The 17466-nt window shown below is 35.5% G+C and overlaps 2 protein-coding genes across 5 annotated transcripts in view; both read right to left on the bottom strand.

Annotated features, from left to right (window-relative positions):
• Positions 1-1873, bottom strand: part of stxbp6 (syntaxin binding protein 6 (amisyn)) — a 72906-nt gene extending 71033 nt beyond the window's left edge. Inside the window, exon 1 of the mRNA XM_077238593.1 lies at positions 1587-1873. The gene's annotated coding sequence lies outside the window, so the exon portion shown is untranslated. The remainder of the gene's footprint in view (positions 1-1586) is intronic.
• A 3883-nt stretch (positions 1874-5756) lies between these two features.
• The window catches only part of fermt2 (FERM domain containing kindlin 2), a 101467-nt gene continuing 89757 nt past the window's right edge, over positions 5757-17466 (bottom strand). For 2 of the 4 annotated variants that reach the window (XM_077238577.1, XM_077238579.1), the window contains 4 exons: positions 12407-12427; positions 10876-11000; positions 10508-10649; positions 5757-7367 (listed from right to left, as the gene is read on the bottom strand). In XM_077238577.1, the coding sequence (XP_077094692.1) occupies positions 7194-7367; positions 10508-10649; positions 10876-11000; positions 12407-12427 (462 nt within the window). In that variant the 3' untranslated portion in view covers positions 5757-7193. The remainder of the gene's footprint in view (positions 7368-10507; positions 10650-10875; positions 11001-12406; positions 12428-17466) is intronic. The other 2 variants (XM_077238580.1, XM_077238578.1) reach the window with 1 other exon arrangement.

The raw sequence follows: 17466 nt of genomic DNA, 5'->3' as shown, positions 1-17466 counted from the left end.
TGTTTAACCAGGAAGTTTGTTTTGAAATGCATTTATTTTGTACAAACAAGAAAGTCACACTTGTGGCGTTTCTGGACAAAAAAAAAAAGCTTATAAATCCCATTATGCTATATATATTGTTTTTACTATATTACACAGCTCCGAGGCCTTTATCTTTGCAAGCACATGTTGTACACATTAATACATTCATTTTTGTTAAATAATTTTACCAAGGATTTTATTTTATATAAATTTAACCAAACTTTATTTACAACTTAATTTAATTGATAGATGAATGTGATTTTCACTGTAAAAATATATAATTATTGTCACACCAAGTGATTTTGCATCACAACAAAGGATTATAAATAAATAAAATATATTTTTGCAACTTGAGGGATTATAATCTAGACAACTCTCTCTAGTCATTTTTTGTAATGTAGCCTATGTTGTCTGTAAAGATGGAAATTGTTAGTTTTTGTTTTTTGTAAACCTACCAGGTAGGTATTTTCAAAACATGTCATCAGATTTTCATTTTGGTTGCACATTTAGAGTCTGTAATATTTGATTTATGTTATGCTGGTTATTTGGGACATGGCAGTCATCTTATAGTAGTGTGAATTTAGACGTATAAAAGTTTTCCATTACTGTAGAGCGAACACAAAGTTTCTCATGGGAACACAAATCATTTGCGAGAGAGCACAAAATCATTTTCCTCCCATCTCATATTTTTTTCCACCATCATGACCCTTTAGCAGTGCTGTCCCTATTCAAAGTCAGCAATGATTAATTCCTTCCACAAGCAAATGTGTCCAATATCAGGGTTTAGTGGGAAACATTTGGCTAGTCATGTGAGGCCACTGTAAAGCTGCTTTGAAACAATCTGTATTGTAAAAAGTGCTATACAAATAAATGTGACTGACATGACCAGAGGCTTCAATGACTTGAAACATATTATTATACAATAAACATATTATTATATTATTAATAATTTTTCAAAAGCACTATTCAAAACATGAGTACGTTTAAATTAATAGTAAATAGATATTACAATACAAGTTGTTTGGTCTAATGTTTTTGGTCATTCAAACAATGTTTGTTTTTATCCTGGGAAGAAACAAAACTGTTGACGTGAAAACAAGAAGCTTTCATCATAAAACACATGCTGTCTAGAAAGGCGGCTGAAAAGATTTTGAAACACAGCCGGTCACGAGTTACAGTGTTTAAATGATTTCTCTGCAAATATCAATTCCTTCTGTGCCGTTTACCTCAAAATAAAAGCAGCAGCGATGTGCGTTGCAGATCAATACAACTTTCTGTCGTAGTAAAGTGTGGATTATTCTCGTAAAAACTGAAATACGTGCTCCAGTTAAGTGGGTTTGTCGCCAGACACACAATTGACATATTGTGTTAGTTTCATAAAGATGTTATTGAGAGGAATTAAGCGTTTTTTCTGTCAACCAAGATCCGTGACTCGCGTTCCGTCACAATAAACAGGCACAACTTATTTCGACTATAAAATAAGACTACTAGAGCTTTACAGCATCTCCACACTTATAAGTATTCCTCTTCTCTCACTACTAATCATCATCTGGTGTTTTTCTTACCTTTCACTGTGAGTTCAGCTTTATTCTCTCGCGCTCCCTCTATGCTGTATTTTCCATCTAGAAACGTGCAAAGTTTGAGAGCGCGCTTCTCCTGTCACACACTGTATCTGGAGCGATTAATGTTTACTCTGTAGTGTGTGTGTGTGTCTCGACAGCACAAACCGCAGCTGCTTCACTGTTTGACCGCGTGGAAATGTGCGTGACGTGGATCAGACGCAGTGAGCGAGCGCGCGCGCGCGCGACACTGTACCTGTTATAGTTCACTTCCTTAATTCCTTAATTTCCTCATTCTGGCTTTATACAACTATACTGCAGCGTTTCACGAATAGGCTTCAAACAGTTTTAAACAATAAAGTAAGTCCTGGCGTTTAGAGAGAGAACTATTAGACAGCGATCAGTGTTCATTTCTATAAAATACTACAAATCGGAGTTCATAATTTTGTCCATAATTTTGATAAATTTGGGGGTTTTTTCACTATGTATGTGACTGACACTTATTTGAAGAAGAAAAAAACAATTAATTACCTTTACCAAATAACTATGCTTCAGTTGTAATGTTTTTATTTAAATTAAATTCATAAGATGTGTTATTTGGATGATATAGTGTATCAATAAACATGTTGACATTGACATGCACACTATTAGGTATATTATAAATAAATATAAATGACAAAAGACACTTGTTTATTAACACAGCTTATTTTAAATTGGTACTTAACAAACACAAATATAAATGCTGAGTTTAATTCATAGCCTATATTTGGCTGCTGTGACACAACTGAGTGTAAGTGAACAGGATATTGATAAAAAAATTAACTCACAATATAATAAAAATGTGACACATATCCAACAACAAATAGGCAAAAAAAAAAATGAATACATTTAACTGAACTTTAAAGTGTCCGTATCATGCTATTTTAAAAGATCCTATTTTGTTTTGAATTCTCTCTATTGCTGCTGCTGGACTCTGATTGGTCAGATGACCCAGTCTGTTGTGATTGGTCTACTCTTCTCTGATTGGTCAGATGACCCAGTCTGTTGTGATTGGTCAGATTGCCCAGTCTGTTGTTGGTCGACAGTTTGCAGCATGTGTCAGAATAGTAATGTTTATGTCTGAATTTCAGCTCTTCCTCAGCACTAAGTGATACAAACAGCAATGATGGCACACATTTTAAAGCTTTGTATTCTATCTATATTTTCTTAAAACACACTGTTTGCGGTCCAAAGAGTCATCATCTCTGAACTCATTGTGGTTTTCATTTAAAAAAAAGTAATTTTCATCCATTATCCATCCGTCCATTAAGTAAGGACAGACGACCAGTCCATCACAGTCAACTGTGAATATCAGTGAATTTCATATAGTTGCTTTGAAGGCTTAATAAGCATATTTCAGCCAAACTGGGCCAGCAGTGTCCATGAAACCTGCAGTGGCTAATAAGACCAAGACCTGTCACAATAATGTGTATTTACATTTAATGAACAACCTTATAATGCAGAAATGAAAATCTTCAGGTCAAAGGTCATACTACCTTTCATGATTTCACACCCACCGGTGTCATATTGCATCAGTCAAACTAACTCTATCATTTAAAGAAACAGTGTTCCTTTAATTCAAGATTATTCATCTGACTGTGCATTGCATTTGTTTTTTTTTACTACTACTTTACAACCTGTTTGCACATTCTTCTCTTGTACATTTCTGCTCACCTAAATATTTATTAGTGCATAGATATCTATATTTACCCGTACTCTTCATGCGCAGAGGTGGACAGTAACAAAGTACATTTACTTGAGTACTTTACTTGAGTATTATTTTTTTCTGGAAACGTTTTACTTTAACTTCACTACATTTGAAAGACGAATATCGTACTTTTTACTCCACTACATTTCTGTCAGTGTCCTTGAGTAGAAAGTAGTAACGTCAGTCAGGGGAAGATTTAGGTTGGAAATGAAAGTCGGGTCGACTCAAAGCCAAAACACTATTTGAGGGAACAGCCATTTGGGTGTCTGAAACCATTGTGGATGTTATTGAGTGCATTTATCCAATCTCACATTCAATCCCACTACTGTGTTCTAGAAATACATGTGATATTGATATGAGGTAGGCATAGATTCAGAGGCATAAGGTACTGTATTTATTACATACAACAATAATAAAACAATGCATTGACATTACTTCTTACTTTTGATACTCAAGTACTTTTAAAAACGAGTACTTCTGTACTTTTACTTCAATAAAAGTCGGTCTTTACAACTTTTTCTTGTAACGGAGTAATATTTGAACAGTAGTATATATACCTTCACTCAGGTAAGGAAGTTGTGTACTTTGTCCACCTTGTGTTTGTATTCTGATAATATTTGCACTGTCCATGGAGCGGACCTGTTTTTACATCTCACTGCTGGTTATATAATCTCTAGTATGTAACTGTGCATGTGACAAATAAAAATCTTGAGCTCAAGAGTTTCAAGCCTGTTTTGTACAACATTCATGGATTTGCTTGTCTGTTTCAACATCTTCTCAGGAGCTTATGTGCAATTTCAAGCATTTGTGAATTGGTCATTTATTAGTTTTGCATTATTCTAGTAAAGCTCTTGCTGTTTCATTGCAGTTCACTCTCCACCACTATGGCTGGGCTGTTGTGAGCATCTAAATCTTGCAAGTTGTGTGTGTTTCTAAAGAAAGGTAAGTTTATTTGTTCAATATGCAAGTTAATGTATGCCTATGTGTTAAGAAAATTGCTGTTTTTCCCCATAATAGCTAATATTTGTTAACCTGTTATACATGTAAGGTTCCCAGAAGCACCTCATGAAATTGCTTACAATAAGCAATAGTCTTCTTATTAAAAATGCATTTAAAAATGAATATGTGAAGAACTGTTTAGCAGTCAGTTTGGCATAACCAGCCGGCAAGATGATATGTCAAAGTGGACGTTTTTTTTATATCAAAAGGCAGGCTTCAAAAAAAAAAAAAAGGAAAAAGAAGTTGTTTTTCTTGTATATTTATTTGACTGCTCTTACAGTACATAAATATCTCAAATCAGAGGAGGTCTTTGGTTAAAGCTCTGTCACAGAAGACCAAGAACATCAACTAGTTTGTTGTGCCATATTTATGGTCATTCAAAAACAGAATAAAATATTCATACATCAAAATTAAAAAGACAATGTGATACTTCATAATCATGAGTTAAAATAAAGATTACGCAAGAAAATTAGTTTCAAACTTCGTCTCTGCAGCTTATTACTGATGTTTTAAATAACCTTTGAACAGAGCAAATGTAAACCATCAGCACCAAAACATGACAGTGTTTAAATGTGTTAGAGAAACAGGAAAACGAGTTTTCTAAAACACCCAGCGACTCAATGCAGTTTCACACTAACTCTGTACAAAATAGAGGTTGAAAAACTCAAATACTTTGAAGTTATTTTTAAACAATTAGCAAATTTTTCTACAGAATGTTGTTTAGCATGTTGCTTGTTTACCTCAGTAAATCAAATGAGTGGCTATATTTTCAATTCATTATTATGCCGATACCTAAATGTCTAAATAATCATGTTTAAAGGGATACTCCACTCAAAAAAAAAGGAAAGTTCTCTCATCATTCACTCATCCTCATAACGTCCCCGATGTATATTACTTTCTTTTTGTCAGATAAACACAAATGACGATGTTTTGGAAAATAATTCATCTCTGAAAGTACATATTATGCAAGTGAGTAACAGTAGACCGAAAGCTTTGATTTATAGTTAAAATGTCAGTATTTTTCTTACGTACACTTATCGTTTGGCTTCAGAAGACATTCTTACATTATACAATCGCTTACATTATACAAACTCAAAGAGATGGAATATATTTCTAAAAATCTTCATTTGTGTTTATCTGAAGAAAGAAAGTCAAATAGAGATGTCATGAGGGGGAGTAAATGAAGAGAGAACTTTTATTTTTGGGTGGCGTATCCCTTTAAAGCCTTCATTTGTGCTATACGTTTTACTTAGAATGAATGGACTCATTGTAGGATTGTAAAATGGTTGCATCTTTCAGCTAAAGTAAACCTGCTCTAAATTGCACAAGCCATAGAAGTTCTCCAGGACTGCTCTCTTGTGGTGAAGACGGACCACTGCAGGGCTGATGGGAAAAAACAGCTGGAATAAAGGCCTGCTGAATCATCCTCATAAGATTTTAAATAAAAATGATTTTATTGATTTATTTGTCAGGTAAATGGCATTTTTACAGTCTTAAAACAGCAGGCCATGCAACGCACTGCTGGCATCTGAGAAAACAAAACCAAATAAACAAACAAAATAATAATAATAACCTTCATTTCTGGCTCTGACACCACCTTCATATGGGGAAACATTAGGAGAAAATACTGACAAGAAGTGATAGCAGAGAAGGAGTGATTCTGCTGGCCTTCATTAGTGTGTAGTGTTGATAAAGGCTATATGTTCAGCAGAATCAAACGAGTGTGGATATTTATCAGTTAAGGCAGGAGAAACTCAATAAAACCCATCAAACGCTCCTTCTCACCAGAGACATAAAGAATGGCTTAATCTACATGATTTTATTCCAGCCAGGAGCTTGAGACTTTTTCCACTTCTTCATATGCACTTATATATATTTTTCTGAGAGTCCTTAAGATCGACAGGCACCGATCCTCAAATGTCAAAAAATGGCTTTTTTCCCCCTCTCTTCTGGAAAAACACACTTCCAAAAATGACAGAAAAAAGCAGCAAAAAAATAACTGTACAATTTCTTTTTTAAAACCTGTTTTTTTATACATTAGATACAAAACAAACCTAATACTTCATTTAACAATCCTTCATTTTGGAAAAAAAAAAAAGAAGATAAAAAAAAAAGAAAATTGCATGGTTTGTGACCTATCGCTGGTGGGTATTAAAGAAATACTTTTGAATAATACTATACTGGTTCACAATAAAGAGTGATGAATAAAATAACAGGAAACTAATAATAAAAAGAAACATCCAACAGTGGGAAATCAATGAGCTTCAAAAGCAGATTCATAATTCTCCTATGTTGCTTCACTGCAAGCGGTTTGCTACAAAAAAGTGTGCGACTCTCCTTCTTCATAGTGTAAAAAAATATCTGTGTCATTAAATGTAGTGTTCAAACTTCAGCTTATCGATGCAGAGACTCTCACCTCACGATAGAAGTGCTTAGAAATGACCAACTCGAATGGATTATTGACTAAAGTGTAGCGTCATCTACTCAACGCTCAGAAAATAAGCAAATCCTTCTCTAGTGTCTCTACAACATCACATTGATGTGACACAATTATCATCAAAGAAGAGCACGGCAACAACATTCAACAATTACCCGGAGAGAAGCAACGTAAATTAGTGACAAATAAATAATCGGCATATTTCTATTCAGGGGTGAAAGGTCATGGCTATGTGACTGTCAATGCCTCATCTCAACAACCCAATCATTTCTGGAGGGAAGCAGCACGTTCTCCACGGACTCGGCACTTCTGCTAGAGTTACGAACGGAAATGATAAAAAAACAAAAGTTTCAGTTTTCAAAGTATTACGATGGAGCTGTTAAGAGACAGAGGAAGAGTGAAAGTAAGAGTAAAGCGGTGTGAGCGACTCTCAGACCCAGCCGCTGGTCAGCTTGTAGAACATCTCCTCGTCCAGAGACTCGTTCTGGTCTTTGGCACGCGTGGAGAGGAAGATGTATCCGCCGATGAACTCGTGCACCACTTTACAGTCCACCTCAGCACAGATGAAGGCCAGACTGGGCTCGTCCGCAAACTCCACCGTCACCTGACGTGAGAACAGAGCAAATGTGCACAGAAAAGTTTCAATTCACATGTATTTGTAGAGCGCTTTTCACAATACACATCGTTTCAAAGCAGCTTTACAGAAAATGGATGAGTCCACATTACAATTTAGAGTGATCTGTTATCATCTATACGAGTACTGGTCATGTTTTGTGGAGAGGTTACTTGCGATGAACGTGGCTTCCTATAAAGCCCACTGTGTCATATTTGATAAACACATCTCTAAGGCCTCGAAATGAACAACAAGATCAAACTTTTGCAGATAGACCTGTTGCACACAATCTACTACACACCTTCTGTTGTCTGATTGACAGCGAATGAATTATAAATTTATGGTGAAAAACAATAAAAGAACATTCTCATCTCATATGATGGTAACACTTTACAATAAGGCTCATTAGTTAATGCATATAACTAACATTAACTAACAATGAGGAATGCATTTGTTACTAGAGCCCGACCGATATGGATTTTTGGGGGCCGATGCCGATACCGATATTAGGGAGTAAAAAAAGCCCGATACCGATATATCGGCCGATATTATTTATGTGTATATTATAATGCAGTATCAATATTATTTATGTGTATTATAGTACAGTATACCAGTCAAAAGTTTGGACACTTTCCTATTGGTGTGTACAAACTTTTGATGGGTACTTTACACAGTAGCTATAAACAGAATAAATATATTTTATAAACACGTTTTGCAATGATCACTCAAATGTGGTAATCAAACACTTGTGTGACACAGATATGTAATGGAGGAAGGGGGAATGATAGAATGAGAATTATACAGCTGAGCTGTAACCAAACTAGTTTGCATTGCATGTTATATTATATTATATTATATTCTAAATACTGTTGCATAATCTTCACTAACGACGACTTTGTCTTTTAATTTAGTCATAACTGTATCAATAAATATATAAAAAGTGTCACTGACAAAACCTTATTATCTTCTATTTTTACTCTTAATTCCTCTAATCTCTACCAGTGGAGGAAGAACTCAGATCTTTTTACTAAAGTAAAATGAATAATATCATAATGAAAACGTTTTTATTACATATGTACAGTACTTTTATACTATTTTAAATAATTAGTAAGCAAAAGGTACTAAACGTGAAACTAGCCTACTCTTAATGCAAAATGGCCCTATATAAAGTGTTATAATTATATACATTTTTGGAATATTGCTTGATGTTGTAACGTAGCGTTATCAGGCAGAATGAGCTTTAACACTGTGTCTACACCGGACGCGGCCGTTACTGCTCGCGTCGCAACAGCTGTTTACCCTAGACAAAGCAGAATCAGTTTACTGTCGGAGATCGCTCGCGCCACGCATTTTAATCAATGTTTCATCAACCAATTGCCTTAATAAATAAGAAGAAGGCCTAAATATAGCAGACAATATAATCAGGACTTCTCAGCTGCGCGCTTGCAATAGTCACAAGCTCACACAATACGTGACAGAGGCTTGTAGCAGAGAAATCAATTCTGTGAATTACACTGCGCAAATCACAAGTAGGCTACTACCCACCGGATGAAGAAGGGTTGGCTCTCAGTCTCCACAGGCTACATAAAATATTTATTTTATTTTATTTTTCATGTTTGCATTTATGAGGAAAAAACAATGTTACAGACGCGACAGTTCAGCACTACGGACGTGAGCGCTCTGAAAGCGGCACTAATGCTTTGAAACTTTCACATAGACATCAAACAGAAAGCACAAAACCTTTCGTTTCAAAGTGAATTTCGTTTTGTATTAATTGTATCTTAATTTTAATCAATGTTTCATCAGCCATTTGCCTGGATTTAATTTATAAGAAGTAAATTTAGCAGACGATAGATAATCTCGACACGGAGGCGCCTGCGGGTGAACTGGAGCTCGTCTCATGAACCGAAACTCAGGGTATAGACCTGAGAATTGAAATATATCTATATTGGAATGTCTACTTTTAAACAGAACAATTCAAAACGAAAGACAGACAGACTCATGTAATCGTATGAAATGTGCATTTCTCTCTGGCGCGCGCTCACTGAAGATCGCGAGTCAGCATCGTCAACTTCATCTTTGGCTGACACTGACTGAAAACACTTGTTTATTAATAAACAATTAAAATGTCGCCTTGCTATATTTGTTGTATTCATAATCATTATTTTTGCCAGTTCTTGTGACAGCTTTTAGGTGCTTTATTGGCAGCGCCACCCTTACATGAATCACCGTACCCGCATTTTTAAAAATATTCATTTATCGGCCATTATAAATGCCGATACCGATAGTTAGAAAAATGCCTAAAATCGGCCGATAATATCGGCCCGCCGATATATCGGTCGGGCTCTATTTGCTACAGTATTTATTAATCTTTGTTAAGGTTAGTTAATAAAAATACAGCTGTTCATAGTTTGTTCATGTTAGTTCACAGTGAATTAACTAATGTTAACAAACCCAACCTTTGATTTTAATGACATATTAGTAAATGTTGAAATTAATATTAACTAAGATTAATTAATGCTGTAGAAGTATTGTTCATTATTTGTTCATGTTAACTAAGGTATAATGAACCTTATTGTAAAGTGTTACCCATATGATTATATTTTAAATAGTTTTAAATGTTTCTTCTAATATTTTTTATCATTAGTATTATATTTTCTGTTATTTAATTCAGGTTTATTGCCTTATTTTAGTGTTGTGTGTGTTATCCTGATGGTGTTTATGACCCTGTGCACCATCTACATACGAGTACTGGTCATGTTTTATGGACAGGCCACTTGCCATGAACATCTGGCTTTCTATTACTAAAAATCTCTTAGATTTCTATTTTCATAAAATTTCATAAAAACGATTCATTCATTTGTGTTCCGAAGATGAAGGAAAGTCTTATGGGTTTGGAATGACACAAGGGTGAGTAATTAATAATTAATGGGTGAGTAATTAATTGGGTAGTAATGTTTGGGTGAACTAACCCTAATTTTATAATACAGTCATGTAAACGCAATTACTTGCATTGCCGAAACCGGTAAATTGGGTTATTTCAATAAACTGATTTTTGGTAGTTATCAGCGTATTGGTGTTCATGCTCAATGACATCATGGGATGAAGGTGTAACATGAAGAGCATCTTACCATCTTAATCTCCCAGTTGACGTTCCACTGTTTCATGTTACTGAAACGCCATGTCTTGATGGCGTCTCCTGTGCTGGCGTCCATACGGATCAGTCTGTTGTAGGTGATGCCAATCAGCTCATCTTTCTTGCCCCCCTGAAACCTAATTTGATGATATTTAACAATTAACAACAGAAATATAGAGAAAGTAAAAGTAAGTAAAAGATAAAAGAACCCACATTTTTTAAGCTTCTTCTGAGACCAAATTTCTAACAGTAACATGTCCTAGAACTTTCTATCTCTTCAACAAGGAATTCTGTTGTTATTGGCCGACAATCATTTAATCAAGATATCTGACAGAAACATCAGGTTTTCTAGAAGAAACTTACTTGGCAAGAAAATGGGTCATTCCAAACTCTGGCAAGGACTGCCATGCCTGTATGAAGCGCATCTTGGCCTCAATGAGGCTCATCTGGGCCACATTCTGATGAGCTTCCAGAATACGGGCGGAAATCTGAGGATAATGCATATGTGAACATTAATAAACAAGTGCTACAAGCAATCATAACTTAAGCAGAAGTACAGAGTGAGCACACAGACACGCTGTCATTAGGAAACAACCCCAGAGAAGAATGCAACACCACAGACTTTATGAAACTGCTGTATCCCATCACCACTAATATCATTGTGTACATACGAGACCCCTCTTCTTGTTCAAGCAACTGTTATGATCTGTTATACATGCGGCTTAACATGCATACACAGAAGCCATTGCAATCCCAGCTACCACTGGGATGAAACATTTTCATAAAGAAATGAGTGATGTCACTGGAGCCTCCCACTGATCGATGACTTGCTTCATAAAAGCTGCAGATCAGCTGACATACTAAAAAACTGCCTAAAAGGGTCTTTCAATTACACAGAGTTTGAAAAAAATATATTTCTGTAAGATTTTAAACATACCATTAGACAAATAATGTGTTGATTACAGAGAAAATCATAGAGCCCCAATGTGAACATAAGAAATGGGAATAAAAAAAATATAAGATGGTAAGAAAACTTCATTCTCACTCAAAACTATTGCGTTCCCCCAAGAAACTTTACATTGTCATGCAAAACTATTGCATATTCTCAAGAAACTTTATTTATTATTTTATTCATTTTGAGCAATATAATAGCACATAACAAGGCAATTTGATTAAACAGTATGACAATTTGAATTCACCATACTTTAACAACTTAAATCCATCTATTGCTCGAAAAGGAGTGGGCAGAAGTCAGACTTAACATTCGCTCGTGAAACTATTGAGTTTTCCCAAGAAACTTTACATTGTCACGCAAAGCTATTGCGTTTGCCCAAGAAACTTTGCATTCTATCACGAAAGATATGCATATCATTTTCATCCCATCTCTTTTTTTTACTGTCACCAAGTCCCTTTAGGAGCTGCAGGACAAGGCATAGTGTCATCTAAATAAATATCACAAAACAATAATTGTAATAATAATGATAATAGTAAAAACAATATGATTATATTTAGGGATATAATCATGCTTGAAATGATAAAAACAGTCTACAGTCTAATCTGACATCATAAGCCTCAAAGTCATGAGACTACAAGTTGCTTCTATATTCATTAGGATATTTCTAAAATATCCATGAAATGAGAGCTTATACATTATTTGAGTGTTTACAGCATACATGCACTCAACATCATTCAGGCAAACAGCTGTTCATGGGGAGACACCAGTGACTCAAAACATAATCTTTAAATAATAATAAAAAAAGGTGAAATGCAAGCTTTTGAGTTGAGCTACAGCAATAAATAGAAAAGTGGGTTAATAGAAGGATTACTGAAATAAAACACAGCACCAGTGTTAGTGAGTCACAGACATTTACCAGCTGTCAAACGAGTGACTTACCAAGTCCCTGACAAAGCCAGGCTGAGGAGGGTGGAAACAGGAGGAGGGACACAGAGAGGAAACAAGGGAAAAGCAAATAAATGAACAATGCAGCAAACAAGCAGAACAACAGAATCAAAACAACCGTTAATGTACAGAGAGAGAAGAGGGCAGGGTGCACATATCAGTATACAGCAGGAGAGGTTCACTTTAGACAGGAGAGAGCGAAGGAGCACATTAAGTCCAAGAGGATCGACTATACATACTACGCAGAAATATGACAACTAACCTGAGAGATCCTGCTATAGCACTGACCCAAGCAGAAGACTAGTGTACTCTACAAACTCTGTGGTGGTTGGGCGATCTTAGTGTAGATCCATCTTTACTGATTACAATGGGATAACTCCGTCTAAGCTGTTTTTGCACTAATGTAAGACTGATTCATCTTATGGTTTATTATGTTGGCTTGACAATACATCTTTTCTAACAGATCTGACCTTCGAAATTCCAGTGGACTTCCAAACAGGCCCACACTTCCATGAACATTCATTAGTCAAAGAGAGGGGCACTTTTTAGAGGTCTAATGTTTTTTTTTTTCAAAGAGGTTTCTAAAGTAGTCTAATATGGAATTATTTTAGTGAGTAGTTTGTATTGTCTTTTCTCTGAGTAAAACCTTAAAGCCTTGTTTTAAAAGCTTGGTCAAGCCAACATCAAAGTTTGTCAACAAGCTTCACTCTTCTAGTTTTTTTATATCTCTTTGTTTGTTCTTTAAGCTCTAAATTAAAATATATAAACTAAAGATTTAAACAAATAATGAAATATAAATAAATAAATGCTTTAATTACATCTTTTGTGCTGAGAACAAATCGGTTCACTTTTAAAAGTCTCGAAACAGGACTTTAAAGATATAAAAAGGGGTGCAAAGTTCATGGCTGAGCTGTAGTTTATGATTAACCTGAACAATTCTTCAAACACATCAAACCACACACCCTTGACTCCACAAGGCGGCGCCACACACACTTAAAACCCAATACTACTGGAGAGACCTCTGACATTCACCACCATTTGGATGACTACATCCGCTTTGTTGGTCTTGTTAAGTTAAACAAGTCGGGAAGTGAGAAAGTCATCTATCCTTGTTTCCAAAAGCAAGTGCTTTCTATCCCACGTGATCTGGGAGTAAAATCCCAGGGGAAGCCTTTGAAGAAAAGAGTTGAAGCTTGTAATGCAGTGTTCAGGAAACATCTGAACGCGTGATCACATTGCACTCTGCTGTCTTCTTCCCAGACTCTCTCTCCACATTCCCAGGCATGGCTCGTTTCCTGTATGTTTTTCCCGCCTGTTTCTGAACACCCCACCCCAACTCCTCAAACTTTCTCGCAGCTTTACGCTAGTGGGGGAGCGAGTGAGGAGAGGCCGGGAAGCCCACCATCCCCCAGCATCACAGGGGCTGGATTGAGTCCAGGGCCACTGTAAGACGACACCAGCGCCACACAGGAGCACACAGACTGAGGACTCCCACACACACTCCCTTCCTACATACTTACACTTTTCTCTCGTTTTTCAATCAAGTATAACCAAAAACATTCTCTTGAAAAATTTCACCAATGCAAAATTGTCGTGTTTAGCGCATTTGTGAAAAAAAGGTTACACTTTATTTTAAGGTGTCATTGTTACAGTGTAATTAAATATTTAAGTACAGTGTAATATTAATTAACTACATGTACTTACAATAGGGTTAGGGTACGATAAGGATTTCGTTGAGGGTTAATTGCACGTAATTATGCATAATTTACTGTTATAACTATGGTAATTACATGTAACATATGTAACAAGGACACTGTAAAATAAAGTGTTACCAAAAAAATTTACCATTACCATTTAGGGCTCAGTGATATATTTAATATACTGCTGTTTATTACTATGTATTAGGGATGTAACGGTACACAGACGTCATGATTCATGTGTAGCCCTCCTGTAGCTCAAACAGTAGAGATTGATGCTTTCAACGTCAAGGTCGTGGGTTTGATTCCCAGGAAAAGCAAGAACTGATAAGAATGTAAATGTGTACCTTGAAATGCAATGTAAGTCGCTTTGGATAAAAGCAAAAGTAAATGTAAAATGATTTGGTATGCATCACAATTTTGGGTATGAGTTTGGTACATTTACATGTTCAGATTCCTGATTCCTGCTAAAGTAATTTGTGTGTCCACACCAGAAACGACGTGACTATGGGACGCGATAAAAAATCACAGCCAATCAGAAGAGCTGGTGGGCGGGCTCTTTCGGCAAGCTCCCAGCACTCGCAACGAAATTGATAAGTATTATAGCCTAGCCTATATAATCAAATTTATGAATATTACACCATTTTAACATTATTAAAAATACATAATTAGTTACTGAAACAATCGTTGTCATAGAATACACTTGTCTGTTAACAATGGGTTGACATATTTATTTTGAAGATCTGAGGTGAGTTGCTTTCAGTACGGCTATAAAAAACACAAAATGATATTCAAACTCACAAAGACGCTTTTAACATTACATAAAGCACATAAACAGTACCTGAGATTATCATACTTTGTTGTTGTTCATTCGATGTTGATTCATCGCGTGTCACCCTAGCGGCTTGTTGTTTACATTAGCATTTAGGGCTCCGTGATATATTTCATATTTAATATGCTGCTGTTTATTACTATGTATTATGGGTGTAACGGTACACAGAAGTGACAGTGCCTCGGTTTAGGGGTCACGGTTTGATACGAGTTCGGTAAATTTACATGTCCAGCCTCCCCCAGACTCCTGATTGCTTAAAATAAAAATTAAGGAATTGTTGACTTGTTAATCTAATTTAGATTGACCAATGTTGCGCGGTAAAATGATTTGTCATTAACTAATTGTCATTTTCTTTGCACGTGAGTTCATTAAGATGCAGTGACAATATTACGCTTTTTCAAATCATGGAAAGATGAGCGAGAAGGAGAAAAAGTGGCATCTACATCTGAGCTTACTTCACTTTTCCACTAGGAGAGAGTGAGTGAAGCGGCACCTGAGGCTTCCTGTTCCAGGACAAGCGGATTTCATCACTGGACTGTAGTGAGACTTACGACACAAATCACCACAATGCCAGTGATCTTGTCTCATTATAACAGCGGAAACAACTAAAAATACTCTGTCACTTATGGCAGTGGTGGTAAGTAACGAAGTAAAAATACTTCGTTACTTTACTTACGTATTTTTTTCGGGGATCTGTACTTTACTTGAGTATGTTTTATTTGCATCTACTTTTACTCTTACTCCACAACAATATTAAAGACAAAGTTTACTTTTTCCTCCGTTACATTTCCCCCATGCCCGCTCCAAGTATTTAATACACCGGCTTTCCAAACCAATGAAAAACTTGGTTTTATTTTGAAAAAAAGAATGTGCAAGCTCTTTGCCAGCAAACGCTCACATAGCAGTCAGTTCGCCATTGTGGAAGATGACCGCAGAAAGAGGTGAAGGTGCAGCTCTGGCCAGCAATGACCCAGACATTCCCGCATACACTGTATCTTGCACATCTTCTGTTTGATGCAGCTAATTTTATGGAACATGTCTATTGCAGAGCTGCCAACTCTCACTCAATCAGACTCACGCAATCGACACTTTCCACACGCTCTCACGACACATCCATTTTCTCACGCAGAGAAAAATCGCGAAGCAAAGAGGACATTGACACCGACAGACAGGACAGAGTGGGTTACTTTTGATATGAAATACATTCTCAGCTCTCAGATTCTGTCAATTTTATTACGAAATTCAAACAATAAATACCGTTTTGGAGCTTTTAAATGTGACGTGACAGATAGCTAGCGCGTTCTATGGGGTGCCGTTAATCTCTTTACTACTAGTTAATTGTAAATAAACACAAATGAACAATAATAGGTATAGCCTATGTTGAAAGATACAGTACAACTTACCGAAATGTATATACCTTATACATAATATCAATAAATCAGTGTTTTTCAACCGCAGAAAGAGGTCAGTAAAACAGCTGGAGAACAATATGTCACATAACGTTACTTAGGCTACCTCAGAAAAAATAAATAAAAAAAATTTAATGACCATAGCACGTTAGTTTGCTAGAAAAATTAGTATTTTATAATATATTTAATATTAATATAAATTAGTATTTTGCTAAATATGTGCACTATATCTTTATTATATTTTTTACTTATATCATTAAAATATTATAAAGTTGTTATTATAATAAAAATCACATGTATTTTTGACATTTAATAATACCAGCTGACAGGGCTCTCTGTAGCCTATGTTTACAGAATTAGGTGAGATTTTCTTAATTTAAAAATTATTTTAAATTAAAATATTTATCAAAATGAATCTATATTGAATCAAGATCGGAATCAAACCACAATAATTGAATTGAAATTGTAAAATTTTTATCAAAGAATGACCTACCAGTCATTGCACCATAATATGCTGTCACTAAACTTAATGAAATTATTTAGAATTGATGCAAGGTGCTTCATTGTCTCTTGACTGATTGCAAATCTAACAAATTCTTAATTGCAGTATCTAATAATTTGTTCAATTAAAACATTGCATATCACTCCCAAAACAATTGATCTGTTTAATTATTAATATTTACAGTTTGAATATTTACTTTTTACTTTCGGTACTTAAGTATGTTTTAAATCGGATACTTTTGTACTTTTACTCAAGTGATGTTTGAATGGAGGACTTTCCACTTTTACTGGAGTCATTTTTTATTTAGGTATACATACTTTTACTCGAGTTTAATTTTTGAGTACTTTTACCACCCTGACTTATGGTCATAAGAGCAAGATAACGATAAGAGCAACATATCATTCAGACTGTAAAAGGTCTGTTTTCAGTTGTGTACACTCACAATAAAAACAAAACACTGTGCTTTTGCAAAATAAAGAAAACAACGGGATGTCGCTTTCCGTGAAGCTTGTAGAGAGCGTCACAAAAAAAAAAAAAAAAAAAACTCCGCGTATAGGCTAATAGCAGGCTCTTGTTTTGGGTTCGTGAATGGATTATTTGTTTTTCTTCTGCTC

The sequence above is a fragment of the Siphateles boraxobius genome, unplaced genomic scaffold (genome assembly GCF_051911475.1).
Source record: "Siphateles boraxobius isolate OS27281-9 unplaced genomic scaffold, OSU_SipBor_1 22, whole genome shotgun sequence".
Lineage (NCBI taxonomy): Eukaryota > Metazoa > Chordata > Actinopteri > Cypriniformes > Leuciscidae > Siphateles > Siphateles boraxobius.
This window is presented reverse-complemented; position numbering and strand designations above follow the sequence as displayed.